The sequence below is a fragment of the Zonotrichia leucophrys genome, chromosome 17 (assembly GCF_028769735.1).
Source record: "Zonotrichia leucophrys gambelii isolate GWCS_2022_RI chromosome 17, RI_Zleu_2.0, whole genome shotgun sequence".
Taxonomy (NCBI): domain Eukaryota; kingdom Metazoa; phylum Chordata; class Aves; order Passeriformes; family Passerellidae; genus Zonotrichia; species Zonotrichia leucophrys.
In genome coordinates this window covers 10,172,669-10,198,987 of record NC_088186.1, presented here as the reverse complement: position 1 = coordinate 10,198,987, position 26,319 = coordinate 10,172,669, and the positions used below count along the sequence as shown (strand labels likewise).

The 26,319-nt window shown below is 55.2% G+C and overlaps 3 protein-coding genes across 3 annotated transcripts; 2 read left to right on the top strand and 1 right to left on the bottom strand.

Annotated features, from left to right (window-relative positions):
- The first annotated feature begins 47 nt into the window (after nucleotides 1-47).
- On the top strand, nucleotides 48-10,608 carry WDR31 (WD repeat domain 31). The gene is made up of 11 exons (XM_064727740.1): nucleotides 48-95; nucleotides 914-1,012; nucleotides 2,286-2,380; nucleotides 3,062-3,191; nucleotides 3,580-3,654; nucleotides 4,517-4,661; nucleotides 4,744-4,844; nucleotides 5,756-5,823; nucleotides 6,182-6,323; nucleotides 7,297-7,459; nucleotides 8,734-10,608. Exons 3-11 carry the CDS (start codon nucleotides 2,334-2,336, stop codon nucleotides 8,892-8,894), a joined length of 1,032 nt encoding a protein of 343 aa, XP_064583810.1. The 5' UTR covers nucleotides 48-95; nucleotides 914-1,012; nucleotides 2,286-2,333; the 3' UTR covers nucleotides 8,895-10,608.
- Nucleotides 9,874-20,772, bottom strand: PRPF4 (pre-mRNA splicing tri-snRNP complex factor PRPF4). The gene is made up of 14 exons (XM_064727738.1): nucleotides 20,451-20,772; nucleotides 19,567-19,744; nucleotides 18,446-18,632; nucleotides 17,571-17,658; nucleotides 16,771-16,850; nucleotides 16,391-16,484; nucleotides 15,479-15,573; nucleotides 15,227-15,285; nucleotides 14,553-14,676; nucleotides 12,959-13,048; nucleotides 11,877-11,999; nucleotides 11,193-11,300; nucleotides 10,990-11,108; nucleotides 9,874-10,869 (listed from the first exon to the last, which is right to left on the bottom strand). Exons 1-14 carry the CDS (start codon nucleotides 20,667-20,669, stop codon nucleotides 10,676-10,678), a joined length of 1,758 nt encoding a protein of 585 aa, XP_064583808.1. The 5' UTR covers nucleotides 20,670-20,772; the 3' UTR covers nucleotides 9,874-10,675.
- Nucleotides 20,773-20,826: 54 nt separating this feature from the next.
- Nucleotides 20,827-21,430, top strand: CDC26 (cell division cycle 26). Its single transcript, XM_064727741.1, has 2 exons — nucleotides 20,827-20,996; nucleotides 21,064-21,430. The coding sequence occupies exons 1-2, from the start codon at nucleotides 20,916-20,918 to the stop codon at nucleotides 21,241-21,243; spliced, it is 261 nt and encodes an 86-aa protein (XP_064583811.1). The 5' UTR covers nucleotides 20,827-20,915; the 3' UTR covers nucleotides 21,244-21,430.
- Nucleotides 21,431-26,319: the final 4,889 nt, after the last annotated feature.

Genomic DNA, 26,319 nt, shown 5'->3' with positions numbered 1-26,319 from the left:
CTCGGCGCTCCCGGCTCGGCTCCGCCCCGGCCCGGCCCCGCCGGGAGCTGGCAGCGGGCGGCGGCACGGGCGGGACGGCGCCGGGGCTGCGGAGGGTGAGTGAGGGTGAGGGTGAGTGCGCGGCGGGGCCGGGCCGGGCCGGGCCGGGCCGCGGGGCTGCCCCAGCGCAGGGACGCGGCTCTTCACAAACCTTTCCTCACAAACCTTTCCCGAGGGCTGCCCCGCCTCGCCCCTGCCAGCGGCACATGGCACTTGAGGGGCTCCCTCGGGATGCTCCCATCGAACCCCACAGGGACACCCCCATCCCAAGGGACCCAGGATGCTCCCACTGTCCCTCAAAAGGCCACCCTCATCCATAAAAACCCAGAATGCTCCTATTTAATCCCACAGGGTCACCCCCATCCACAGAGACCTGCCAGCACTACTGTGGGTCACACCCAGCTCCAGGAACCCAGGATGTGCCCCATTCTCCCCAGAGCCAAACCCCTCCTCGAAGGGATGCTTATTCCCCCATGAGGATGGGGCAGCTTCTCTGGGGTCCCTGTGCTGCTGCTGTGGTTGTTGACGTTCCTTATCCCAGGGCACAGGTTTCACTGCAGAGCCTGGACAGGTGGAGGCAGCAGCATGGCTTATTTTTCTAAAGCAATTCAGTAAAAAATGCGTTTGATTTCTGTCAAGTGATGGATTTGGGGGGAAGGGAGTATAAGGGCATCCTCCAGCATGAAACTCAGGCTGCTGGAGGTGAAGCTTGGTGTGGATCAGTTGTTGTAGGATCCCCGAGTTTTTAGAGCTTTGTGGTGGAGCAGCTGATGGATAAACACGTGTGGGGATACAGACAGCAAAACCTTGAATTAACATCCTGCCTGAGCTCTGTTCTCATCCTGGATGCAGAAAAATCTGCTCTTTCTTGCAGTGAGGAAGAGGCAGGAGAAGAGTGAGACACAGGACAAAGCTCCCACCTTCCCTGCAGCCTCCCCTGGCCTCGGGCAGCTCCCTGTGAGCAGATGTGCAGGTAGGGATGAACATGAACTAGCTGCTGGTTGGAAACAGTAACCATCATTAAAAACTCAGAATTTCCCCTCAGCTTTTGCTAGAGTCTTGTTTTGCAACTTCCAGAGTTCTCCCACTGTCAGAGAAAAATCACATTCCTGGTGGACTGAAATGATTGGGGCACTCAGTCTGATTGAAAGAATAAATTGCCAAATTAGCACAGCCCCTCAGCTGTGAGATTGATCATTCCTCACATCTTTGGAACATGCAAACTCATGGATAGAACAGCAGGAGATTAACTGGGTATTACTAATTGCTAATCACAAAGGATGTCAGGGTAAAATTAGAAAGGGAATTTTGTAGAAACCTTTTGCTCAGTGCTTCCAGGATTTGGTTTTCACTTTTTTTTTGTTGTTGTGGGCAGAACCTTCAAGCAGTTTTTTTTTGCTGAAAAAGCAGATTGGGATTTTTTTCCCCTGATTTTGATTAGCAAAATGCTGCAGCGTGGAAGATGGGCATGCCAGCAGACTAAATCCAATTAGTGTGCCTTGAGCTAAGCTGCAGGCAGTTATTGTCTGTGACAATTCACTGTCACTGAGACTGCTTTCTGCTGGCTCTGTGGGGACCTGGGGGAGGAGCTGCTCCTCACCTGGCTGGGTCTGCAGGCTCTGCCTGTGCTGTCCCCTCTGGCAGGGACCAGCCTGGCCCCAGCCTGGCCAGCAGCTGTTTCTGAATGCACCTGGGTTATCCACATGCTCTTGCTCTGCCTGGAACTGGTGTATGGACATGGAAGCTCTTCCCAAAGTGTTCCCCAGCTCATGGAAGGATCACTTCAAGCATTGCCAGGCTGCCTCACTTGAGCTGGGGCTGCCTGTGCCTGCACTTGGTCCCACCAGTTGCTGCACAGCTTCAGTCTGAAGGTGTTTGCCTTCACCAAGCCAAACACTGGGATCTCCAGGATGTGTGGAAGTCCAGACCAGATCCAGGAGCAACAGTCAGTGTAAAGAGTGCCAGGCAGCAGCTCCAGCTCTGTTGTGGCCTCACCAAGCTTGGGCATTTTTAAGCTCAGTGTGAGGTCCCAGTGAGCTCACCCTGCTGCTGGCTCTGCTCTAAGCTAAAGGTTCCACTCAGGACCTCCAGATGTCCCCTCCTCTGAGGTTTTCTCCTTACTCTGAATGGAGTTAGGATGTAGATAATACATTACCAGCACCTTATCCTGTGTGTGTGACAAACAGAAACCCCTCTGGATCCCTGGTGGTGCCGTGTCCCCTCACCCACAGGTCCTGTCCCCACAGCAGGTGCCCGAGGTGCTGATGTGACACCCACCACTGGTGGCCAGGACCATGGGGAAACTGCAGAGTAAAATCAGCTTCCACACCACCAAATACAGGTAAAGCAATGCTGGGAGATCAGGTCTTGTTAATAAACCAGGGTTGAGAGGGAAGAGAGCACAAAGTTTTATTATTGGATGTTTGAACCAGATTTTCATTTCTAACCCTCACTTTTAAAGTCTGTTCAGCTTCTTTTTGGGGGGCTGAAATCCCAAGTGTGACTCCCAGGAATGGCCAAGCACAAAACCATGGCAGTGGTTGTGCTCTGTGATGGCTGAGGCAGAGCTCTGAAGGGGAACTCTCCAGGAGTGGCTCTGTGGCCCAAATACCCAAACTGATTTATGTCCTCAGAGCCTGTCACCAACCTTCATGGCCAAGATGAAATAATTCAGTCCCTGACAGCAGGGAGAGGGTTCTGTGCCTGGAGAGCAGCACGGGGTGGCAGAGGGGGGACTCGTGGCCAGGGAGGTGTCACAGCAAAGAGCAGCAGAGCCTGACCCATGTGAGGACATTGGAGGCCGGTGAGGTCAAAATCTCTTTTCTTCTTTGCTCCAGCACAGAGTGAGGGACAATTCAGCAGCTCTGGAGCTGGGATAGGTCTGCTCCATCTCACTCACAGCCTCTCTCTGGCTTTCCAAGACAGATGTTGTCATGTCAGAAGATGCCAGAGGTGCCAGGGGATGGCACCTGGCCTCTCCTCCAGCCCCTGCACTCCCACTGCTGTCCCTGTTCCTCTGCAGGGCCGAGGGCTCCGTGGGACAGACGGGACCTGCTGGTGCCTCCTGGCAGCACAGCCCTGCTCACACTGATGCTGTCACCTCTGTGGCTGCCCTCAAACCAGACCTGTGTGTGTCAGGAGGAAGGGATAAGGTGAGGTATCCCCTGGGACAGGATAATACATCAACAGCTTCACAAGTAAGGTTGGAATGTGAGCTTTGAACATTTCTGTGGATGGTGGCTGTGTCAGGGCCTGGATTTAGAAAGGAAAAATGAGCTTAGGGTGAGGGCACACCCTGAAGCACATGGAATCAAATTCTGTAACCTCTCCAGAGCTCGTATCACATCAAATGCTCCCACCCAGGCTTGGGATCACCAGCTGACTCTGACATCACCTGTCTTTAAGGACAGCTGTACATGCTGTAGGAGCTGAAAACCAGAGGAACCTGTTCCCTGTGCTGGGGACTGTGCACAAGCCTTGGTGTGACACCCTCCCTGCCCTGCTCTGTGCTGACCCCTGCCCCTGTCCCTGTCCCTGCAGAGCGTGGCTGTGTCCAGCTGGAGCTCTGGGGCTGCCCTGCGCCGCTTCACCGGCCACGAGCGCGAGGTCACCAAGGTGAGAGCTGGGCAGCCAGGGGTGATGGAGCCCTGGTTTGTGCTCCACAAGAAGGGTGGGATCAGGGTGTTCCTGACATCCAGCTGGGGATGGTTGGGCTGGATGACCTTAAGGGTCTTTTCCAAACTTAATAATTCATGATTCTGTGATCAGAACACATTAGGTTTTTCCCAAGGTCCCAACAGATACTTTTAGAAGCAGCATGGAGTGTTGCATTCAGACTAAACAGGGCTGCAGGAGGTCTGGATGTGAGCTTGTCTTCCCCTCCAAGAGACTGTATAGCAGAAGCTCAGGATGAATTATGAGGTCAAGCTTTTGATGCAGAGATGCCATCCACTTTTCTTCAAGCCTCATTCTGCTAGACCTGACATTATTCCACAAATCAGCCATGCCTGGCTGAGACATTCTGGGAATACCCATGCCATGTGCCATAGCTGGAATATTCTGGGAATAGCAGGGCTTTAATTTCCTTTCTGGAATTGGGATGATAAAGCCAAGCAGGTTTCTGGAGAGGAGAGGAGCTGTAGCTGTGTGTGGTGTGGCCAGTGCACCTCCACAGGGGACAGCCCCAGTGGGTACTGCAAAGACAAAGGGGGCTTTTTGTTCACCTCAGTGCTCAAAACAGCTGTGCACTGGGCTCATTTGGGTTTGTAAGGATGTCTTTCCTATAAAAGGAATGGTTCCTAAGAACAAGACCTGAGAGCACCCATGCACCATCCCTGGCTCTGAGGGGATACGGGACAGAGCTGGGAGGCCAGACTTTGGGAGTCATGTTCCTGCATGTGGCAGGACAGCAGCAGAGCTGTGCTCTCCCTGTGAGCTGGGTGTGAGGATGAGCAGCTTCTCCTTCTGTCCTTGGCAGGTCACCTCAGCCCTCGACTCCAGCAGAGTCTTCAGCGCGTCCCGGGACAAGACAGTGATGATGTGGGAGCTTCAGGGGGCTGCGGGGCCAAGGCAGCACTTCCCAGGACATGACCTGGTTGTTACTGGGCTGGCTGTGAGCCCAGGTGAGGGACAGTACACCCCCAGTCCCCAGGGACTGACTGACAGTGTTTCCTGCCCTGTTTTTGATGTTAATTGTGGTTGCAGACGCCTCCCAGCTGTGCACGGGCTCCAGGGACAACACCGTGTGCAAGTGGGACACTGAGACTGGGGAGTGTCTGGGCAGAGCTGCCATCTCCAGGAACCTGGTAGGATCTGCTGGTTCCTCCAATCCCATCCCATCATCCATCTCCCTGCCTACATTGTTATTTCACACATGGGGCTGTGCAGAGAGGATTTTCTGGGAGCTTGGTGCCAAAGGGAGCCCTTGGGACACTGTGCAGGCTCAGCTTGAGGCTGGTTATTCTTCTCCAGGTAACAACAAACCCAGGAGCACAAAGGTACCATGGGACTCATGGCAATTTATCAATGCTCTAACTCAGAGCTGTTTGGATGCACAGAGTCATGGAATCACTGAGGTTGGAAAAGACCTCTAAGACAGAGTCCAGCCATTCCCCCAGCACTGCCACAGCCACCACTAACTCAGGCCCCCAAGTGCCACATTTATATGGCTTTTCAATCCCTCCAGGGATGGTCACTCCACCACTGCTCTGGGCAGCCTGTGCCAATTCCTGACCACCCTTTCAGCAAAGAAATTTTCTCCAGTATCCAACCTAAACCTCCCTTGGCACAACTTGAGGCAATTTCTTGTAATTGCTTGTTCCCTGAGAGCAGAACCTGACCCCCACCTTCTGCACCCCCTGTCAGGGAGTTGTGGAGAGCCAGAAGATCCCCCTGGGTCTCCTTTTCTCCTGGCTGAACAAGGCCTGTGCAGTGGGGCTGCATTCCCTCCTGTCCCAGCCCAGAGCTGGGGAGGGTGCCAGCCCTGGTGCCTGTGCTGTCCCTGCTCCCATGGCTCTGTGTCCTGCTGCTGCCACCTCCCAGCCTCCATCACCACTGGGACTAGACCTGGCAGAGGAGCAGAAAATATCTTCAACATTTCCAGCTCCCAACCCAGCAGGAGGAGGGACAGGATGGGAGCTCAGTGGTTCCATCCTCAGGCAGGCACAGCCTGGGCTGCACACAGAGGTGGCTCCTGCTCATCCTTCCCTTTCCACAGGTCACACACCTGTGCTGGGTTCCTGGGGAGCCTTATGTCATCCAGACCTCCGAGGATAAAACCACCAGGTAAATTGAAAACCACCAGGTAAATTCTCCCTGTGGCCAGAGAGCAGGGAGGCTCAGCCCGAGGCTGTTGTGGGGTTGGTTGTCATGACCCCTGCTGGTGTGGCTAAAAGTCACCTGCCAGCTCACCTGGGCCTGGGAGTGTGACCTGCAGCCAGGGACAGGGGCTGGGAGCAGCACTGGGTGGTGGCTGCAGGTGAAAAGGAGAATCTGTGAGAAAGAGAGCTGGAGAGTGATCCAGCACAGATAAATGCAGGGAGAGCTTGGGAGCAGCTGCGGGCACGGCCAGGGTGTGCAGGAGGGCTCAGAGGGAAGCCGCGGTGGTGATGATGCCTCAGGGTCCCTCTGCTGTTCCCTGCAGGGTGTGGGACAGCCGGGAGCTGCAGGTGGCCCACACGTTCCCAGCCAAGCAGCACATCCAGACGTGCTGTGACGTGAGCCAGGACGGGCGGTACTGCCTCAGCAGCAGCAGCGGCTCCGGCGGCCACGGCGCCGAGGCCACCGTGAGTGCCCCGGGCAGCCCTGGGCTCCTCCTCCATCCCCTCCCACCCCATGGCACACATGGGGAGAGCAGCACAGCGCTGCTCTAGGGAACCAGCCCTGGGCTCCTCCTCCATCCCCTCCCACCCCATGGCACACATGGGGAGAGCAGCACAGCGCTGCTCTAGGGAACCAGCCCTGGGCTCTGCTCCCTCCCAGACAGGGAGAGCAGCACAGCACTCTCTAGCCAGCCAGCCCTGGGCTCTGCTCTCTCCCAGACAGGGAGAGCAGCACAGCCCTGCTCGAGGCTCTGAGTGCTCCCACTGCCATGGCCTTGGTGTCCTCCTGCCTGTCCCTTTGGGAAGTTTTGCTCAGGGAATAGCAGCAGTTGTTCCTCCTGATTAAACCACTGGGATTTGCCCCATCCCTGGAAGTGTCCAAGGCCAGGTTGGATGGGGCTTGGAGCATCCTGATCTAGTGAGTGGCATCTGTGAGTTGAAACTCTTTAAGCTTCTTTAAGGTTCCTTCCACCACAAATCAGTCTGGAATTTCATTTCAGTAAAAAACACAGGGAAAAAAACAATGGATGCCATTGAGGAGCACAAGGTTCTTGCAGAAATCTTGTAAGGGATCCTTTGCTCCAGGGGTTTCCAAACCAGGAATTCAATCCTGTAGGTTTTCATCCCTGTGTGTGAGGGATCAAGAGGATGAAACTATCCCATCCCAGGGTGGGCAGGGCTGAGGATGGGAGCAGGCTGGACACTTCTTATCTGCCTGCACAGTCTTAGCTTGTTGGCTCTAATGGGTGTGGCCATGTCCTCAGTCACCTGTTGGAAATCCTTTGGGCTTTGATGTTGTCCAGACTGTGAGCACGAGCAGGGACAAGGGCAGTAGCCATGGCACTCTGAGGAGTGGTGAGGAGTTCTTTTATCCCAACCCACCTTCCTGTCTCGGTAAAACAACTCCCTGGGGCTCTACCACTGCCTGTTTCTGCAGCTCTGGGACCTGAGGCAGACCAGGGGCCGGGTGTGTGAGTACAGAGGGCATTTCCAGACCACCACCTCGTGTGTGTTCCTGCCCCGGGGCCCCACGCTCGCCCCCAGCATTGCCACATCCTCCAGCGACAGCACAGTGAAGCTCTGGGACCAAGGCACTGCAGGTAGGGGAGGCTCCTGCCCACTCTGCTCCTTTCTCCTGGATAACAAACCCACTTCCCCCAGTTGTGTCTCCTCGTGGTGCTGGGCAGGGTGACTCTGCAATCTCTGGAGTTCACTCCGAGCCTGCAGGGCAGGGTGGAGAAATGCCCGGAGCAAACCCAGGGCTCAACAAACACGAAGGAGCTGCATGTCTCAGATTACAGGGATCTTCTCTCGTCTAAAAGAATTACCAGGGAACTTTTAAAGGTACATCAGAGTTAAGCCATGAAAGGACAAATTATAAAAAGAAAAAAAGAGCAGGGGAACACCAGAGATTTCTGCAGGTACAAGTAGAAAGTTGTAAGGAACAGAATTTGTACTGGCTGGTCAGCCAACACCCTCATTTTGGCTGTCCTCCTGAAGGGGAATCGTGGGCATTTTGGGGTTAAACCTGGTGGTGAGGGTGAGTCCCTCCCGAGTTGGACACAAAGGGGTTTGTTTGCCTGCCAAGCCCTGCCATGGCAGCAGGTTCTCAGTAACCCTTGTGCTGCAGGCAGAGACCTTTGGGAGCTGTTCAGCTTCACAGCATTAGACACTCCCCAGGGCTAAGCCCCTCTCCAAGGGAACTCATTTAAGATGGGATGAAAATAGAAACCTGAGGCTTTCCTGCAGAGAAGGACCTTCTGTTCTCTTACCTGTTCCTTTCCTGTGCACCCAGGGTGGCTGTGGGGTGGCAGCAGCTTTGATCCTCTTGCCTGCCCAGCTGGGTGAGCCATGATCCAGCTGCTCTGGAAGGGTGCAGGTCACAGGAGAGGCTCCAGGCCGAGGGCAGCTCTGTTTGCAGCTCAGCCTGGCCCTGGGGTCTCTGCACAAACTCTCTCAGGGGGTTTGATAACAAACAGAAAGGCTCCTGTGTAAATCTTATTTCTCTTTCCCTCTTGGAGATTCATCAAAACTGTGTGGCGAGTGTAGCACAGTCCTTAGGAAAACTGTCAGAAATTTGGGAGAAAAAGGGGTGTTGGAAATGGCTCCAGGCACAACCTGCAGCTCTGCCCAGTGGGGGCTGTAGGTCCATCCAGCCCTGCTTCCCCTCCCAGGCAGGGGCAGAGCCTGAGCCCAGTGTGGATCCCTGTCAGCCTGGGCAGAGCACAGGGGTGATTCTCTGTACCAGGGGCACACCCCAGGGTGTTCAGGTGTGGATCCAGGCAGCACTCACCCACCTGAGGCGAGCAGAGCCTGGAGCTGGGAGGTTGGTGGGGCCCTGCCCCAGCCTCCCTGCCTTGTCCCTCCCTTGCAGCCTGCCTGGCCACGCTGTGCCTCGAGGGCTCGGGCCCGCTGGCCTCGCTGGCCGCCTGCGACAGCAGCACCCTGCTCTGCGCCAGCTCCAACTCCGGCATCCACGTGCTGCGGGTGAGGGGCGGAGCGGAGCTGGCCCTGGAGGAGGTGGCGGCGTTCTGAGCACAGAAACCCCGTCAGACACTGTCCCTGGAGGAGATGGTGGCGTTCTGAGCACCGGGACCCCGTCAGACACCGTCCCTGGAGGAATGGCGGCGTTCTGAGCACTGAAACCCCGTCAGACACCGTCCCTGGAGGAATGGCGGCGTTCTGAGCACCGGAAGCCCCCAGGATTGTCACAGATTGTCCCAGGAGGGGATGTGACCCCCAAGAGCTGCCCTGACGGTGGGCAGCAGGGACTCTGTGCCTGTGGGGCACGGCAGCAGGGCTGGGGAGTTGCTGGTTGGTTTGTGGGTGCCAGGGAGGCATCAGAGCTGTCCAGGAGAAAAGCCAAACCCTGGCAGCCCTCAGGCCAAGGCCTTGCTCCTGACTGAGCCTCCCTGCAGCCAGAGAGGCACAGGCTGGGCAGAGGGAGGAGATGAAACACCAGGACCAAGGGACAGATAACTGGAGCACCAGGCTGAGCACACACAGCTGGACCTGGGCTTGGACCAGAGGAGACTGCAATGAAATAATTCTGTGTTAGTTGCTGGCCTCTCATTCCATTGTATTTTCCCTGGAAGGAACTGCTCACATTCCCAAGGAACAGACAGCTGCTCTCCAGCTGACAGCAGGGAGGTGAATCTGTCTTCTCTTTACTCCTGAAGGTTTCCATCCAAATCACAGAACCTCCTGAGCTGGGAGGGACCCACCAGGATCCCCCAGCCCAGCCCCCCCACCCTGGGCACCCCTGGCAGCGCTGCCCAAAGGCTCCTGGAGCTCTGGCAGCCTCGGGGCCGTGCCCATTCCCTGGGCAGCCTGGGCAGTGCCAGCACCCTCTGGGGGCAGAGCCTTGCCCTGAGCTCCAGCCATGCCCTGGCTCCTGTCCCAGGGATCAGAGCTGTCCCTCAGAGGAAGCTGCAGACCCTGAGCCTCCCCTGCTCCAGACTGAACAAACCCAATACCCTCACCCCTCCTTCTTACACCATCAGAAATCAAACTGTGCATTGTGAAATTCCTGTAATTTCTCCATTCCTTGTGAGACCCAGAGCCCAGGATAAACATTCAAAACCCGTTTAGATCTTCCAGGGCACATTATTTGCAAAAAACTCAATTTAAACAACAAACAAGTATGAAAGGTCTCCCCAGGGCAGGGCAGAACAAGACAATCCTACACTGAGTGACCTCACACAGCAAACCCCAAACAGGAGATGCTGAAATGGATTTGCAACACCCAGTCCATGGGACAACTCATGGAGGAGGACACAAGGTGGTACCTGGAAGAGATTCCCTTGGACATCTACTGTAAGTGAATCCAGGGGGATGCAGATCTCCATCCAGTGTGGAGGCAGGGGAAGGAGGGCACCCACTCCTCTCCCTCTGGGCTCTTTCTCTAAATGCAAATCAAATCTGAAGTCACACTCCTACCAAAAAGGAAGGTGAGAAGGGCAGTAACAGAAGCTGAACCACACCCCAAACCTGAGATGCTCTGTGGTTACTGCAAATGTTTGGAGGACACCTGGGAGATGAACTTGGAAGGGAGGGTAGAAGCACATGGATCAAAAATACAGCAGAAAGTGGTACCTGCAGTATAAAACCAGTCCAAAATGTGGGAAAACTCCCAAGACTTGACAACAACCAAGCCTGGGCCAACAGTGGTGCTTCAAACACACCCAAACTCCAGAGCAGCCATGACTACAGCTGCTGTAACACACTGGATTCCTGTTTTTTTTTTTTTTTTAATATAAAAAAGCAGTCTAAAGTCATGAATGTCCCTGTCCCAGTCCATAACCTGTCCCTCTGAGCTACTCAGCTGTCCAGAGCTTGAAGGTTCTGTCGTAGGAGCAGGTGGCAATGAGCTGCCCATCCAGGGAGATGTCCAGGCCCATCACCTTCCCCTCGTGCCCTGCCAGTGTCTTCAGGGGGGACCAGCCGGGGTGGGTCCAGATCTTGGCCGTGTTGTCGTAGGCGCCCGTGAGCAGGAAATTCCCGTGGTTGGCTGCACGGGAGGAGAAAGGGGAGAAGTGAGGCTTGCAAGGAAAACAGGACATCCCTGCTCACAAACAGGCCTTGCATGGGAGCAGCCAGAGGGGAGGCACAGGGAGCAGCAGGGACTCACGTTCAAACCTGACGCCGGTGACCAGGTTCTGGTGGGCAGGGATGGTGTAGATGCATTTCCTCTGCCGCAGGTCCCACACCTTGCAGGTGTTGTCCCCACTGCCCGTGGCCACGTGGTACCTGCCAAGGAGGGGAGGCAGAGCAGTGTTCAGGGAGTGCAGTTTACACTCAGAGCTCCCCCATCAGTGCCAGCTCCCTCCTTACCCGTTTGGGGAGAAGTTGATGCCATAGATCTCCTTCAGGTGCCCTTCCAGGAACATGATACAGCGGCCCGTGCGCAGGTCCCACACCCGGCCAAAGGCATCCAGGCCTCTGCAAGCACAGCATTGTTGTGTTCATATTTCTCAAGTCCCCTCCTGTACCAAGCTGTTCTTCTCTGCAGCACAGTTCTTCATGTGTCTTCTCAGGGGCTCCTCCTCGGCTCTCGACCCACCTTTATTTGTTCCAGTTACCTTCACAAGTTACAGCTGCTGCCCAACACAGGACTTCACAGCTGTGCCTCGTTTGGAGTAACCAGGACCCACAGAGATCTTACAGGGACTCTCTCCATAAGGACCCACTTATTTAATACATAGATCTTAACAGGGACTCTCTCCATAACAATACATATATTCAGGCCCCCACACAGCATCACACACTGGGCTGGGCTGGGAGGGACCCTACAGATCACCCTGGCCATGGCAGGGACACCTCCCACTGTCCCAGGCTGCTCCCAGCCCTGCCCAGCCTGGCCTTGGGCACTGCCAGGGATCCAGGGGCAGCCACAGCTGCTCTGGGCCTCCCCTCCTCCCAGGGAACAATTCCTAATTCCCAATATCCCATCCAGCCCTGCCCTCTGGCAGTGGGAGCCCCTCCCCAGCAGGGGTCCCTGGTGCAGGGGGCACTCACCCGGTGCCAGCCAGGGAGCCGTCGGTGTGGAAGGCGATGTCGTAGACGCCCTTGCTGTGCCCCTCCTGGTGCAGGATCTCCTCCTGCGCCTCCAGGTCCCACAGGCGCCACGAGTGGTCGTAGCTGAGGAACAAACTCTCCTCAGTCACAGTCACTGAGGCTGGAAAAGCCCTCCAGGCCCATGGAGTCCAGCTGTTAACCCAGCACCACCACATTCACCACTAACCCACGTCCCCAGGTGCCACCTCTGGGTGTTTTGTGAACACTTCCAGCATGGTGACTCCACCCCTGGGCAGCCTGTGCCAGTGCCTGGCCACCCTTTCTGTGAGGATGTTTTTTCCCCAATATCCAACCTAAACCTTCCCTGGTGTAACTTGAGGCCGTTTCTCCTGGTCCCCATGTAACTCCAGGGAGAATAACAGGATATTTCACCAACCCTGGGAGCATTTTATTCCCAGGGTCTCACACAGGGGCAGGGAAAGGAATCCCAACGACCTGCTGTCCCTGACACTGCAGGTCAGCTGTGCTCACAGTGGCCAAGCCCTGCCCTGCTGTGCACAAGCCCTGACACCACAGGGCCACCAGCTGGGCAGCCCATGGTCACTTCTGGAAGCCATGGTCACCAGCCCATGGTCACTTCTGGAAGCCATGGTCACTGGAAGCCATGGTCACCAGCCCATGGTCACTTCTGGAAGCCATGGTCACCTCTGGAAGCCATGGTCACCAGCCCATGGTCACCTCTGGAAGCCATGGCCACCAGCCCATGGTCATTTCTGGAAGCCATGGTCACTGGAAGCCATGGTCACCAGCCCATGGTCATTTCTGGAAGCCAGGGTCACTGGAAGCCATGGTCACCAGCCCATGGTCATTTCTGGAAGCCAGGGTCACCTCTGGAAGCCATGGTCACCAGCCCATGGTCACTTCTGGAAGCCATGGTCACCTCTGGAAGCCATGGTCACCAGCCCATGGTCACCTCTGGAAGCCATGGTCACCTCTGGAAGCCATGGTCACCAGCCCATGGTCACCTCTGGAAGCCATGGTCACAGGCCCATGGTCACCTCTGGATGCCCAGGTGTCCGTACCAGGTGGTGCCCAGGAACCTCCCTGAGGGGTGCCACATCACTCGGGCCACTCTCATGCTGTGTCCCTCGATGTCAGCCACGGGCTCATCACTGAAACACAGAACAAACACAGAACAAACCATTGGCCACTGGGGTCAGGCTCGAGCCAGGCCTTGCTCACACACTGTGATGGCAGCAAAGCTCTGCTGAGGAAATCAAACCAGGCAGGAACAGCAGAGCTGTAGCCAATGACTCTGAACTCTGCCACATTCCCAGCTCTGAGTGAAACCCTTTCTCCACACCTCCTGTGGGCTGTAAAGCTCTCCTGGGATGATGATGATGATTAATGAAATAGCACTTCTGGAATTACAGAAGTACAGAAACAAACCATGACCTACCTGAACTGCAGGGAGTTCTGAGAACACAACATCCTGAACTGCAGCAGCTCCTGCTGTTCTGCAGGATGCAGGGGACATTTATTCTCCCAGAATGACAGGCAGCAGGTCAGGAGCACTCCCACAGCCACTGAACAGCACTTTCTTTCCAACAGATTAATTAAGAGCTGTGTCACATGAGCCTAACAAGCCCCCTGTCCCTTTGCACAGGGGCACTTTTGCTGTCACAAACTGTGATTTCAGCTGAGAATAAAGAGCTGTGCCTCTGGAGCTGCCTGCCCTTCCCAGGAGCCCTGAGGCTCCAGTTCTCAAGCAGGGATGCTGAGGCTCAGTACCTGAACCCTTCTCCTCTCCCAGGCCTGAGGGAGGTGCTGCCCAACTGCCAGAGCTCCTCTGTGCACTGACAGCCACTTGTTTGCAGCACAGGCAGAACATTTGTGCCTGGTTGTGTCGCAGACATTTTTTCATAGAAATCTTTTCTTTGAGATTTGTCCATCTTCTGGGAAGCAGAGCCCCAGAAGAAGAATGTAAACAATTGTTATCAGCTGCTGTGAAATGTAGCAGGTGTCCCTGTGATTGGCTCATCTTCTACGTGTACTATTAAAGGCCAATCACAAGAGCAGCTCAGGGACAGATTCCCTGGACACAGAACTTTGTTATTCATTCCTTCTATTCTATTCTTAGCTTAGCAGCTCTCTGCAACTTCTCTTCTTATTCTTTTTAGTATAGTTATAATGTATTATATATCATATATGAATAAATCAAGCCTTCTGATCAAGAAACAAGATTCTCGTCCTTCTCTCACCACAGTGACCGTCTACAGTCACTGTAATATGGTTGTGCATTTGGTCAATCCCTCTCCAAATCCTGGTGCTTTCCAACCACTCAAAAATTCATTTCTTAATATCCAAGAGGGGCAATTTTCTCCTAAGTGAGCTGTTAGAATGAAACAGTCCCCAGACCTTCCATCCATCACCCCCAGCAGTTGAGCAATGCCCAGCAGCAATTCTGCCTCAGTCCCTTTCAGACCATCTCCCTCACCTGGGCTCCCTAATCAGGGTGAGATCTCTTCCTGCTGAACAGGGTGGCACATACTGAGGCCAGGGAGAGCACTGGGGCAGCTACAAGAAAAGGTCACATTGGCAGGAATGTCTGCAGGAACATGGAATGAACCCCAGCACAGCAGTGCTGCAGCTGTGCACATCTGGAACAGTTCTGACCTTTCCAGGTTCCAGAGTTTGACAGAGCCATCAGCTGCACACGAGGCCAGGCTCACGTCCTTCTTCTCCAGGGACACCGTGGCCTTGGGGTGGAACACGATGGCCCCCACGTTGGTGCTGTGTCCTGAAGGGAAAGAAAAGCAAAATTCAGAATCTGCCACAAGATCTTGGCCAGTTCTTCAGAAAAGCAGCATTTCCTTGGCACTGGGGAGGGAGGTGGCATTGCCCTGTCACCCCCAGCCAAACTGCACTTCCAGGAGCACCCAAGGCAGAGCATCCAAAATGAAGGTTTGGAACCCTCAAAAATTCAATATATGAATCAAAGGATTTGTCCTCATATCTGTATTTAGTCCAAGTTGTGACCACTACTCGAAGAACCTCACTGTTGTCAAGTGCCCAAAACTGCAGCTGTTTGTAACTCAAACCAGGTTTGGAAACCAAACCAAACTGTTCAAAAACAGAAACAGCAAATTTGGAGCTGAGGTTTGAGCTGAAGGCCAGGTCTCCCTTTTCATTATATGACACATTCCCATGCTCCCAAGCCAAGGGATGCTCTCAGTAAGACAGAAATCTGCCTGAACACCACATTTTAAACCACAAAGTAATTCAGATGTGGGAGCTCAGCAGAGAAAGGAACTAAAGAAGCAGAAGCCTCAGTGAGAGCCCCTGAGTACCTCGTAAGGTGTGAACCAGGTTGCAGTCGGGCACAGACCAGAGCTTGCACAGCCCACTCCTGTGAACACAAGGAATGGATGTCAGTGGAGAAGGACAGCAAGGAACACATCAATGTTCTTGATCAATCAATCTCTGCTCAGCTCTAAATGAGGTGATGAGAGCTCAGAGCAGCCTCTCACAACTCCCAAGGCTCCAAAACCATTCCTTTGCTCCCCCAGCCCCCAGGGCAGGTGCTGCCAAGGCAGGCTCACCAGCAGGCTGTGGCCAGCAGTTTGGAGTTGGGGCTGAAGTGGCAGTAGGACAGCGGGCGATCGTCCCCAATCTGGCTGCAGAAGTTATTCAAGGACTGTAAGAAATACAAAGAAAATCATCAATAAATGACTGAAATACAACCAGCCCAGAGCTATCCCCTGCCAAAGCTTGAGGTGAGGGAGGCAAACGTGCACAGGAGGAGGCAGAGGCCCTTGGGAAGTCACTTTCAAGGGGAGATGGTGCCTCAGAGCCACTGCAGCTGCAGGCAGGAGGGCCAGGGCAAGCCTGGCCCAGCACAGCCCCCCAGGAACACCCCTGGTATGTGCCCCAGCCCCAGAGCTCTGCAGCTGCAGCTCTGACACAGAGCTGGCTGGAGTTTGGCATCTGCCCACAGATCATCCAAAGAATCCAACCAGACAGACAGGGCAGAGGGGAGAACAAATCCTCTGGAGTAAACAGGATTAGGGGGGCAGCACACTCTGCCTGAGCCTCTCTGGTTGGTTAAGCTGGGAATCTGGCTTAGCACGCTCACAAAGGGCATCTCAGAGTCATCCCAACCATGCTCAGCACCCAGAGTTGGTATTGCCCTGGCATTCCTGGGCTCCCCAGCCAGAGGCAGGAATGCATTCCTTTAGCCTCACAGGTGAGTGGCAAGGCAGGACAGGGACATCTCTGCACCCTCTGCCATGCCCAGGGACAAATTACATCTCCTCCTTCCTTCTCTGAAAGGGTCAGAATGTTCTTGATCAATCAGAGACACAGGGAAAGAGGAAAAGCAGAACTTCCCAAGACTGCACAGACTGATGTGCATGTGGACAGCACCTCAGGCAGCTCAATTCCTGCTGGGCTCTCGGAGGATCAGCCAAACCTTGTGAGCACAGCAGTGGAGCAGCTGCCAAAGCCAAACCTACCCTCAGGGATTTGTGCAGCTCCTGCCTCTGGGATGTCCTGGTGGCCTCGGGGATCTCCTTGAGCAGCCGAGCCTCCTCCAGCCTCTTTGCTGCCCTGGGGAGAGCAAAGGTGGGGTGGGAGCCCTCAGAACTGCCCCTTCCCTGGCCTGGAAATGCCCAAACTTCCACTCCTGCCCCTGGAAATGCCTTTTCTCTGCTCTTCCCCCAAACTTCCCTCCTGCCCCTGGAAATGCCTTTTCCCTGCCATTCCCAGGATCAGTTCCTGAGAGCTCCAGCTCTGGGCTCACTGGACCTGCCCCCCACTCCCTGCATTTCCAGTGCTCCCCCCAGCAGGATCTGCCCCTGTATTTATTTGACAAATGTTTTGTGTTTTCTCTCACCTGGGCAGGGAGTAGTTGGCCAGCCACAGCCTGGCTGTTTTCAGACTGCGTGGGCCCTCGTGGTACCAGGTTTGCTGATACTGTAAAAAAGGAATAAAAGTGATGGAAAAGCCCTGGTGCTGCTGCCCCTGTGTTCATTCCCCTCAGCTCCTCCCAGCAGCACCTGCCCCCAAACCCTGCTGTGCTCTGGCCTCTTTTTAAGGGCTTTCTGCACAATTAAGCCCCAGGAAAAGGGATTTGGAGAGATAAATCAAATTCTCTGCCCTACAGATCCAATCCTGACATGCTGCCACTTCACTCAACACTCCAGCTGAACCCTGGCTCATCTGCATTTACTGACATGTAACTCCCTCCTTGTTTACACATCACCCAGTAAAGAAAAAGTCCAATTCTTTCCTACAGTACAGCTCAAAAATAATAAGGCAGAAGAGACTCAGAAGAGAGACAGAAGCAGAAAGAGTAATCAAAGGCACAGACAGATGCAGCAGCAGGAACATATTTTTTTTCTTCCCAAGTGTGAAGGAAAGTAAGGGACTTGCTGCAGTAGGTAAGAGCCCACACAGCTGCTCTCCTGTCTGCACACTGAGTGCAGCACAGAGCAGGGTCTGTGAGTAAAACCCACACTTGGTGCTCCTCACTGTGACCAAACATTGCCACGGATTTGCTGAAATGGGCAACACAGAAAAAGCCTGAAAGGATGGCATGAGAATGCAGAGGCTGGCCAAAGGCAGAGTCCTGGATATAGCACAGCTGGATACACCATCCCTCCCTCAGCACTGAGGGACAGGAGACACCCTCACCTCTTCTTTGGACTTTTTGGACCTGTCATCATCTTTCCTGGTCTTCTTTAATGCATCTGTGCCGACCACTGAGAGGATGTTCCTTAACCTGGGAGGGAAATCATGAAGCTCCATTTAGTCAGGAAATTCTCAGCTGTCCTAACAAATATCACTGTGAGATTCCTTCTGCCTTGGGGTCCTTAGAACAGAAATCCCAGACTGGTTTGGAGTGGAAGGGACCTTAAAGCCATCCAGTGCCACCCCTGCCATGGCAGGGACACCTCCCACTGTCCCAGGCTGCTCCCAGCCCTGTCCAACTTGGCCTTGGGCACTGCCAGGGATGGAGCAGCCACTGGACACTGAGGTTTTTGCCTGAAGGCCAAAGCACAAAAGTAAAATGCCACATTAAATTCCTGCAATCAGGCAATGTTGGGTCCCTTTTATTTATATATAAATTTTATATAAATAATAATTAATAATAAATAAATATATTTACTTAATTAATTAATTAAATTATTAGTAAATAAATAATTAATTAAATATATATATTTATATTTTAAAAAAGCTTTAGAACACAGAGCTTTTCCTGGGCACTGCCAGGGATCCAGGGTGGGCACCCTGTGCCAGGGCCTGCCCACCCTCACAGGGAACAATTCCCAATTCCCAATATCCCATCCAGCCCTGCCCTCTGGCAGTGGGAGCCATTCCCTGGGTCCTGTCCCTCCATCCCTTCAGGCCCTGGCAAGGGCTCTGAGCTCTCTCTGGAGCTTCCCCTTCCCCAGACTGAGCCCCCCCAGCTCTCACAGCTGCCCTGTGGCACAGGGCTCTGTGCAGCCCAGCTGCCAGCAGGAGCTCTGTGCTTTTCCAGCTGTCCCCTCCCCGTGCAGGCCCAGCACCTCTCCCTGCGCTCCGCAGGGCCCTCTCCGAAGAGCGTGATGGGCTCCCCCAGGGCCCTCAGGCACGCCTTGACCTCGCAGTCGTCCGTGGACACGTTGATCTGCCGCGCGCGCTTGCGCCGCTCGAACTCCGCCAGCACCTCGGCCTGCCGCTCGCTCATGTGGTCCTCGAGGTCAAACACCTCCCCTGGGCACACACAGAGCCTCAGCACACACAGCCAGCACGGCCCAGGGCACACCTGGGGCTGCCAGGGCCTCTGCAGGGCACCCAGAGCGTCCCCTGCCCTGGCAGGGCCACCCCCAGCGGGGACACGGGAGGGTTTGGGATGTGTGCAGAGAGGGACACGGCACACCTGCCTCAGCTCTCCCAGAGCCCTGGATCCCTCCCAGAGCCCTGGATCCCTCCTTCAGCTCTCCCAGAGCCCTGGATCCCTCCTTCAGCTCTCCCAGAGCTCCTCAGCCCCTGGACCCCTCCCTCAGGTCTCCCAAAGCCCCTCTGCCCTTGGATCCCTCCCTCAGCTCTCCCAGAGTCCCTGGACCCTTCCCTCAGCTGTCCCTCAGCCCCTGGATGCCTCTCTCAGCTGTCCCAGAGCCCTGGACCCCAGAGCCTCCCTCAGCTCTCCCAGTGTCCCTGGATCCCTCCCTCAGCTCTCCCAGAGTCCCTGGATCCCTCCCTCAGCTCTCCCAGAGCTCCTCAACCCCTGGATCCCTCCCTCAGTGGTCCCAGAGCCCCTCTGCCCTTGGATCCCTCACTCAACTGTCCCAGAGCCCCTGGACCCCTCCCTCAGCTCTCCCAAAGCCCCTCTGCCCCTGAATCCCTCCCTCAGCTCTCCCAGAGCCTGTCAGCAGCTGGATCCCTCCCCCAGAGCCCTTGGATCCCTCTCCCTCAGTTCCTGGATCTCTCCCTCAGCTCTCTCAAAGCCCCTCTGCCCATGGATCCCTCCCTCAGCCCTCCCAGAGCCCCTGGATCCCTCTCTCAGCTGTCCCAGATCCCCCTGCCCTGGATCCCTCTGGAATAGGAAGATCCAAGCACGGAGCTGCCCACCCCTGAGTGCTCTGAGGTGATGTCCACAGAGACATTTGGAAGGGAGGGATAACAAAGGGTGTTTGCACGTGCTCACCAGTGCTGATGTTGATGTTGCCAGCCTCCATGGCTGCCTTCATGCCCTCCTTGCCCAGCAGCCCGGCCTCGCCCTTGGCCAGGCGCTCGCGCTCCTTCTCCTCCAGGCTCCCGTAGAAAATGGGCGCCCGCTTGGCCGGGGGAGCCTCGGCCTCCTCGGCTGCCTTGGCCTTGGGGGGCTGAGGGGAGAAACAGGGGCACAGAGTGAGGGACAGAGTGCACAGGGTGTGGGGGGACAGACACACAGCAAACAGCCTGCCTGTGCCAGGAGAATGGGGCTGGACACTGCAAAGACCTCTCAGAATCCCAGCCTGGTTTGGGTTGAAGGGCACTGAAGCCCATCCAGTGCCACCCCTGCCATGGCAGGGACACCTCCCACTGTCCCAGGCTGCTCCCAGTCCTGTCCAGCCTGGCCTTGGGCACTGCCAGGGATGGAGCAGCCACTGGACATTGAGGTTTTTGCCTGAAGGCCAAAGCACAAATGTAAAACCCAAAATTAAATCCCTGAAATCAGGCAATGTTGGGCCCCTTTTATTTATTATCTGCAGAGGTATTTTTTGAGCAAGCTTTAGAACACGGAGCTTTTCCTCCTCCTGCACCTGCACAGCCAGGAGCGATGCCATGCCCCAGCTAGAGCTCCCTCCCCGGAATGCTGAGGAGTGAGCGGTGCCCGGCTCCGTCCCCCCGGAGAGGCCTCACACGAACCGCCCGGGAGAGCAACCAGCACTGGGTACGAGTGCAGGGAAACACAGGAGTGCGCGGGCTCCTTTAGAGCTCCGCTGTCACCGGGGCACCGTAAACCCCGCACAGCCACAACAGCCGCGACCGCCGCGGCCTCTCCCGCTCCTGCGGGCCCGGAGCCGCCCCCATCTCCCGGACACTCACCTCAGGGGGCCGGGCCCCGCCACGAGCCGCCGGTGCCCGCGCGGTGGCCATGGCGGGAACGGGACCGGGAAGCGACAAGAAGACGGCAAGGGGAGCGGGAACGGGAACCAGAGAGCGGGAACGGGAATCAGTGAGTGGGAACGGGCCGGACTCGCCGCGCTCAGGCTCCGGCGCCTCACGGCCACTTCCGGGTCGCGCAGGGTAGGCCGGGAACTGCATCGCCCTTTAAGGGAGGACCACGCGGGGCACGCCGGGAGTTGTAGTACCCGCTGAGGGCGGGACGCGCGGGGCGCGCCGGGAGATGCAGTGCCCGCTGAGGGCAGGACGCGCGGGGCGCGCCGGGAGATGTAGTGCCCGCTGAGGGCGGTTCGCGCGGGGCACGCTGGGAGTTGTGGCGGGCCGGGCGGGGCCCGCTGAGGGCGGGAGCGCTCGGTCGTGCCGCGGGTGGCGGTGCCGCTGGTCGCGATGCTTCGTCGGAAGCCGACGCGGCTGGAGCTGAAGCTGGACGACATCGAGGAGTTCGAGAGCGTCCGGAAGGAGCTGGAGGTGCGCGCGGGGCCGGGCGCGGGGGGCTCGGCCCGCCCCCGGCCCTGACCGGCCCGTTCGCCCGCAGAGCCGCAGGAAGCAGCGCGACGAGGCGGAGGCGGCGGCGGGCGGAGAGGAGGCGGCGGCGATCGGAGCGCTGGGCACGGAGCACAAGAGCCGCGAGCAGCTCATCCATGAACGCATCGGGTACAAACCGCAGCCCAAGGCCGGCGGCCGCACCGCGCACTTCGGCACCTTCGAGTTCTGAGCGGGCCGCCCCGGGAACCGCCGGCAGCCCCGGCCCCCTCAGCCGGGCGGGCCTCGCTATCTCCTCTCCGAGCTGTTACATTTTTGTTTTTTAAGTTTGGTTAACACGGCCGTGAACGCCCCTTTGCCGAGTGTTTTGTTTTAAATAAACACTTATTTTTTATAATAAAGTGATGATAATCCCATGAGCTGCTGTAAACGGCTGCAGTGACCGGTGGGGGTGGAACACCCGGACCACCCATTCCCTGCTGTGAGCAAGGAGATAAAACACCGCGGGAGGATCCTCAGGGAAAGTGATCTGGTGATCTTAAACCAGACTGAAGTGGCCACCTGAACCTCCTGAGAGCATCAATCTTAAAATTATTTAATGTTAGATCTAGGCAAATCTGCAGGTTTCTCTTGCTTTTCTTTCTCCCCCTCCATTTTTCTAGTAATTTGTATTTCACAGAGCTCACCTATAGCTGGTTCATAGAATTGTTTGCAACAGCATTTGGTGTTAAAATCAGAAATGTCGGAAAGGAGATCTCGATTTTAGAACTCATTTCTTCTCCTTTTCCTTTCCTTTTGTTCTTTCCTCTCTGTTCTGTTAAATGCATCAGAAAAATGTAAAGAACTCTTGAAAACACAAATCTTTAAATGATAACAAACACCAGTTTTTCACGTTGCTTTCAGTTTCATCAACATGTCTGCTCACATTAGGCTCATGTGGATAGCACACACATACACATAATCCCCCTTAATAGCACACACATACACATAATCCCCCTTAATAGCACACACATACACATAATCCCCCTTAATAATTATTAATCTTTTGAATCATCTCTGCATCTTATCATTTTGGGAAGTTTGTCAAATCTGTTTTGGCTCAAAGGTGCTTGTATTTACATGGCAATCTAGCTGTTGCAATTTGTATTTTTTTTACTATTTTTGGGGAAAATCCTTTTGCTGTAACATCAAAAGTACTGGGGTGTGACAGTGTTCACAGGGGTCCAAGGATGAGGGAAGAGATGAGGATCTGACTCCATGGTTCAGAAGGCTGATTCATTATTTTATGATATATATTACATTAAAACTCTACTAAAAGAATAGAAGAAAGGATTTCATCAGAAGAATAGAAAAAGAAGGAATGATAACAAAGGCTTGTGGCTCTGACAGAGAGTCCCAGCCAGTGATTGGCCATTAATTAGAAACAACCACATGAGACCAATCCCAGATGCACCTGTTGCATTCCACAGCAGCAGATAACCATTGTTTACATTTTGTTCCTGAGGCCTCCCAGCTTCTCAGGAGGACAAATCCTAAGGAAAGGATTTTTCAGAAAATATCATGGCTACACTGGGGTTGAAATAGTTATTGGTCCATAACCAGCAAGCTTTATTTCAGTCAAATCCTAAGGGAAATAGACACAACAGCCACCCTACCCTGGTGGCCCCAGTGAGGAGAAGGTGCTGAAGTGTCTGCTGAGTGTTTTGGGATAAAGGTGCCACAGCTCTGGGTGCCAGACCCCAAATACATCCCAGAGCTGCTTCATTCAGTCAGTGTCCCCTGGGCCCTGGGCAGGGAGTGCCTGCAGGCCTGGATCGTGGCCTGGCCTCATGGATGGGGAGGGATAGCCCATTCTCTGAGCAGCTTTTCCTTTACACTTCCCTGCTCCACCTCCATCCAGCTCTGCCCAGTGTCCCCCAGCTGCCCTGGTTTGTCACCCCTGGATTGGAGCTCAGAGCTCTTTGCTGCTTGGAGCAAAGGCCACCAAACAGTTCCTTGTGGCTGGTGGCACCTGGAAACACCAAGGGCACGTGGATTTCTTCAGCTGGTGCCTGGATTTACCCTCCTCAGGTGCTGGGCAGTGTGAGGTCAGATTTGATTTAGGTTTTGATTTGATTTAGGTGAGGTTTGGGGCAGAGCCCACACAGGTGGGGTTTGGCACACACTGGGGTGAGCTGAAGGAAGCAATTTAAAATCCTGAGCAGTTTCTTGGTGCTCAGGAAATTCTGCTCCCTGCAGCCTGGGCCAGGAGCAGGGCAGGCTGCCACAGCCCTGGGCCTGAATTCAGGAGCTGGAGGCTCCCCTGCTCCTGGCCAGGGCTGTTTCCAACCATCACAATGACCAGGGCTGGTTTTTCAGCATTCCTCCAAAGCAGACTTCAGTTAAATTCAGGCTTCCTGTGTTGTAGGTGCATCAAATTCCAGGTCAGGCTGGGGAAATGTACAGAACTTCAAACTTTTCCAACTGGAAGGAGCCCCAGGCTGGCCTAGCAAAGAGCTGCATTTCTGTCCAACATCACATACACTGATCAGGGGCTGCCATGCCAGCTCTGAGAGGACACCTCAGAGGTTGTTACAGCTCCATACAACCCCTCTCCAGGGCAGGCAGATCTGGGAGGCACCAATTCCTCTTCCCATCCTTCCCCACAAAGTGTGACTGAGCTGGAACAAAGAGATTTCTCAGTGAATCCCCATTGCAGCAGCTCCAGGGAGCCCAGGGGATGCTGCTCCTCACCCACCCCCAGCACCTGAACAGGAATTCTGGACCCTGCTGCTCCCTCCCAGGGTTGCACCAAGGACTGTTCCCAAAACACAGCCCCACCAGAGTAAAATGCAATCTATTTTATTGGTTAATTATGTACAGGAGATTCTTGATATTCACAGTAACATCAGACAAGTTACCGCCACAAAGAGCAAGAATAAAAACAAAACTGACAGTCCACTGTAAACAAAACTAGAAATCCTGCTGGATTGGGTGGGACTGGCTCCAGACAAACTCAAAAGGCACTCAAAGAAAAGCAACAAAAGCCCTCTGAGGGACAGGCGCGGCTGCTCTGAGCTCCCTCCTCGGTGACAGTGCGGAGGCACAGCGTGTGCAGGGCACAGAGACGGGCACAGGGTGTCACCCCCGAGCAGGACGCGTGTGCCACCCTCGGAGCCCTCCCCGTGCTGCCAGGACCAACCTGGACTCGGCAGAGGGGCTGGGGCTGCCCCAGAGCTGCCGATCCCGCCAGAGGGAGCTCAGGCTTTGCTCAGGCTGTGCCGCAGCACGCAGCGGCCCGGCTGAGGACACACCGCGCTGCCATGGCGGCAGGGGAGGCCGATGGCTGCTCTGGATTGTCACACTGAACTGGGAGAGCACAGCCACGGCAGGAGGAGCAGCCCTTCCCCAGCTGAGCCCCAGGAGCTGAGAGCAGAGGGGACACAGCACAGGGGACACAGCCTCACCTGCCCTCCTCAGCCACCTCCCCTCTCACCTTCCCAAACCTCCCCCCGTGCCGGCTGTGGGAGCAGCTGGGGCACCTGAGAGCCTCGTGTCCCCTCCCTGTGCCTGCTGCAGAAAGCTCTGTGCCCTCTCTGGGGACAGCACGGGCACAGAGAAGCTCATTCTGGGGGAAACAATTCCAGGGCACAGGTGGTACAAACAGAAAAGCTTAACAAGAACCAGACTGACACTGATGAGCCACAGCCTGATCTCCAAATCATCCCTCAGAGAATTCAAGTCTGGCCACTTGGATGCACAGAAAAGTGGCTAAAAGGTGACAGCAAGATCAGGCCAAGCAGCTTCTGTTCCAAAGAAAGACACAGCAAGAGGTATATGAGGTGACCAGTGCCACCACACAGCCACTCCTCACTCCAGCCTGTCATTGTGATGGCAACAATTGCAGCCCCTTCCAGCAAAAACAATGGCAACCCTGAGCTCCTCCAGGGGTGCAAACCTCCCCCATCAACCACCACCTCCAGCTTTTAACAGCTCCAGTTCTCTCTGACCAACACTCAGGTTTCCTCTCAGCTCCAGCAGCAGTGGGAAGGGATTGTCCATTTTCTCTGTCCAACACTAACGTTCCTCCCAGCTCTCCAGGGATGGGGAGGGTGAGGTTTCCCCTCCCATGATTACCTGGAGGGCACAGCAAAGTTTCACCTTTGTGACAGGTGCAGAGAGGGCACAGGAGGCTCTGTCACAGACAGAACTCCCTTCAAAGATCAGACTGGGGAAGGAAGCACTTTAGCACTTTTCCTGTCTCTCAGCAGGAGGTGGCTAGAACTTTTCCATGAAAAGAACTTTGCCTCTCTCACCCAGATGTGAATTTGCTACAGAAAGCAGCTACATAGGAACCTAAGCCTGCTTTTAACTCAGTTCCTTTTATTCTCTAGTTGCACTGTCCAGAGAAAACAAGATGTCCAAACAAACACTTGGCATCAGCCCAGGAGGGCTCTCGGGAGGTGCAGGTCAAGCCCTGGCAGCAGCAGTTGGGATTTCCTTACAGAGGGTGGGCTCTGGGCAGGGACAGCAGCACCAGCACCACGGAGCACCAGGTACTCAGGGATGGCCTCACCCCCTTCCAAAGATCAGCTTTCCTCACCCAGCTGCTGCCTCAAGTCACCAGCAGCATCTTCAGGGGAAAAAACCCTTCCTGTGTGTGCCCAGAGGCTTTATCCAGCAGGATTCCCTGTTCTCATGGCCTGTCCCAGACACCAGCCCCAGCCTGAAAGTGCTGTCTGTTCTCAGTGCCCTTCCCAAATTCCCACTCTTCCCTTCCAGCCAGTTCCAGGCACAAACTGGGCAATCTGGGCAGAGGGAAGACTCCAGCTTTGCACCACCTTTGCAGCACCACCTCCAGCTCTGCACAAGCTTTTTAACATCCAGGTGCTAAACCAGGGCTGCTCCCCAAGCCTGGCCTGGCAGGAGGGTGGTTCTGCCCCCTCACAGCCTGGGCACTGGGCACAGCACTGAGTTCCCTCAGTGCACTGAGATCCTGCACCTCCAGCATGGGCACACTGTGATTGTCCAGACCAAGAGGAGCCATCTGGGTCAGGAATAGTTTTTGATTAGCCCATGCTGCTCCAAATTTCACCTGAGAAGACACTGAAGGCTGCTCTAGTCCTGTATTTTCCTTCTCCTCTTCCCCAAATCTCTCCTTTACAGGAATGTGGTTGTTTTCCCTCTTCACCTCCAGCCAGGAATACCCTCCAGCCATTTTCACTTTAGTGTCATGAAATCATTATTTAGCTCTTGCCCCATTTACAGAACCAGTTCTAGTAACCCAAAGCTTAGCTCTAGTTGCATCCAGGTGCAGCTCCACATGAAG

What these genes read in the sequence shown, in the direction of transcription:
- WDR31 (XM_064727740.1), top strand. Translation starts at nt 2,334, where the DNA reads ATGGGGAAACTGCAGAGTAAAATCAGCTTCCACACCACCAAATACAG. An exon ending in TGGGCTGGCTGTGAGCCCAG is followed by an intron (nt 4,662 to 4,743) that starts GTGAGGGACAGT and finishes TTGTGGTTGCAG; the next exon opens with ACGCCTCCCAGCTGTGCACG. An exon ending in CTGGGACCAAGGCACTGCAG is followed by an intron (nt 7,460 to 8,733) that starts GTAGGGGAGGCT and finishes CCTCCCTTGCAG; the next exon opens with CCTGCCTGGCCACGCTGTGC.
- PRPF4 (XM_064727738.1), bottom strand. Translation starts at nt 20,669, where the DNA reads ATGCAGTTCCCGGCCTACCCTGCGCGACCCGGAAGTGGCCGTGAGGCG. An exon ending in GCGGGGCCCGGCCCCCTGAG is followed by an intron (nt 19,745 to 20,450) that starts GTGAGTGTCCGG and finishes TTCTCCCCTCAG; the next exon opens with CCCCCCAAGGCCAAGGCAGC. An exon ending in CTGCTGGCCACAGCCTGCTG is followed by an intron (nt 15,286 to 15,478) that starts GTGAGCCTGCCT and finishes TTGTGTTCACAG; the next exon opens with GAGTGGGCTGTGCAAGCTCT.
- CDC26 (XM_064727741.1), top strand. Translation starts at nt 20,916, where the DNA reads ATGCTTCGTCGGAAGCCGACGCGGCTGGAGCTGAAGCTGGACGACATC. An exon ending in GCGTCCGGAAGGAGCTGGAG is followed by an intron (nt 20,997 to 21,063) that starts GTGCGCGCGGGG and finishes GTTCGCCCGCAG; the next exon opens with AGCCGCAGGAAGCAGCGCGA.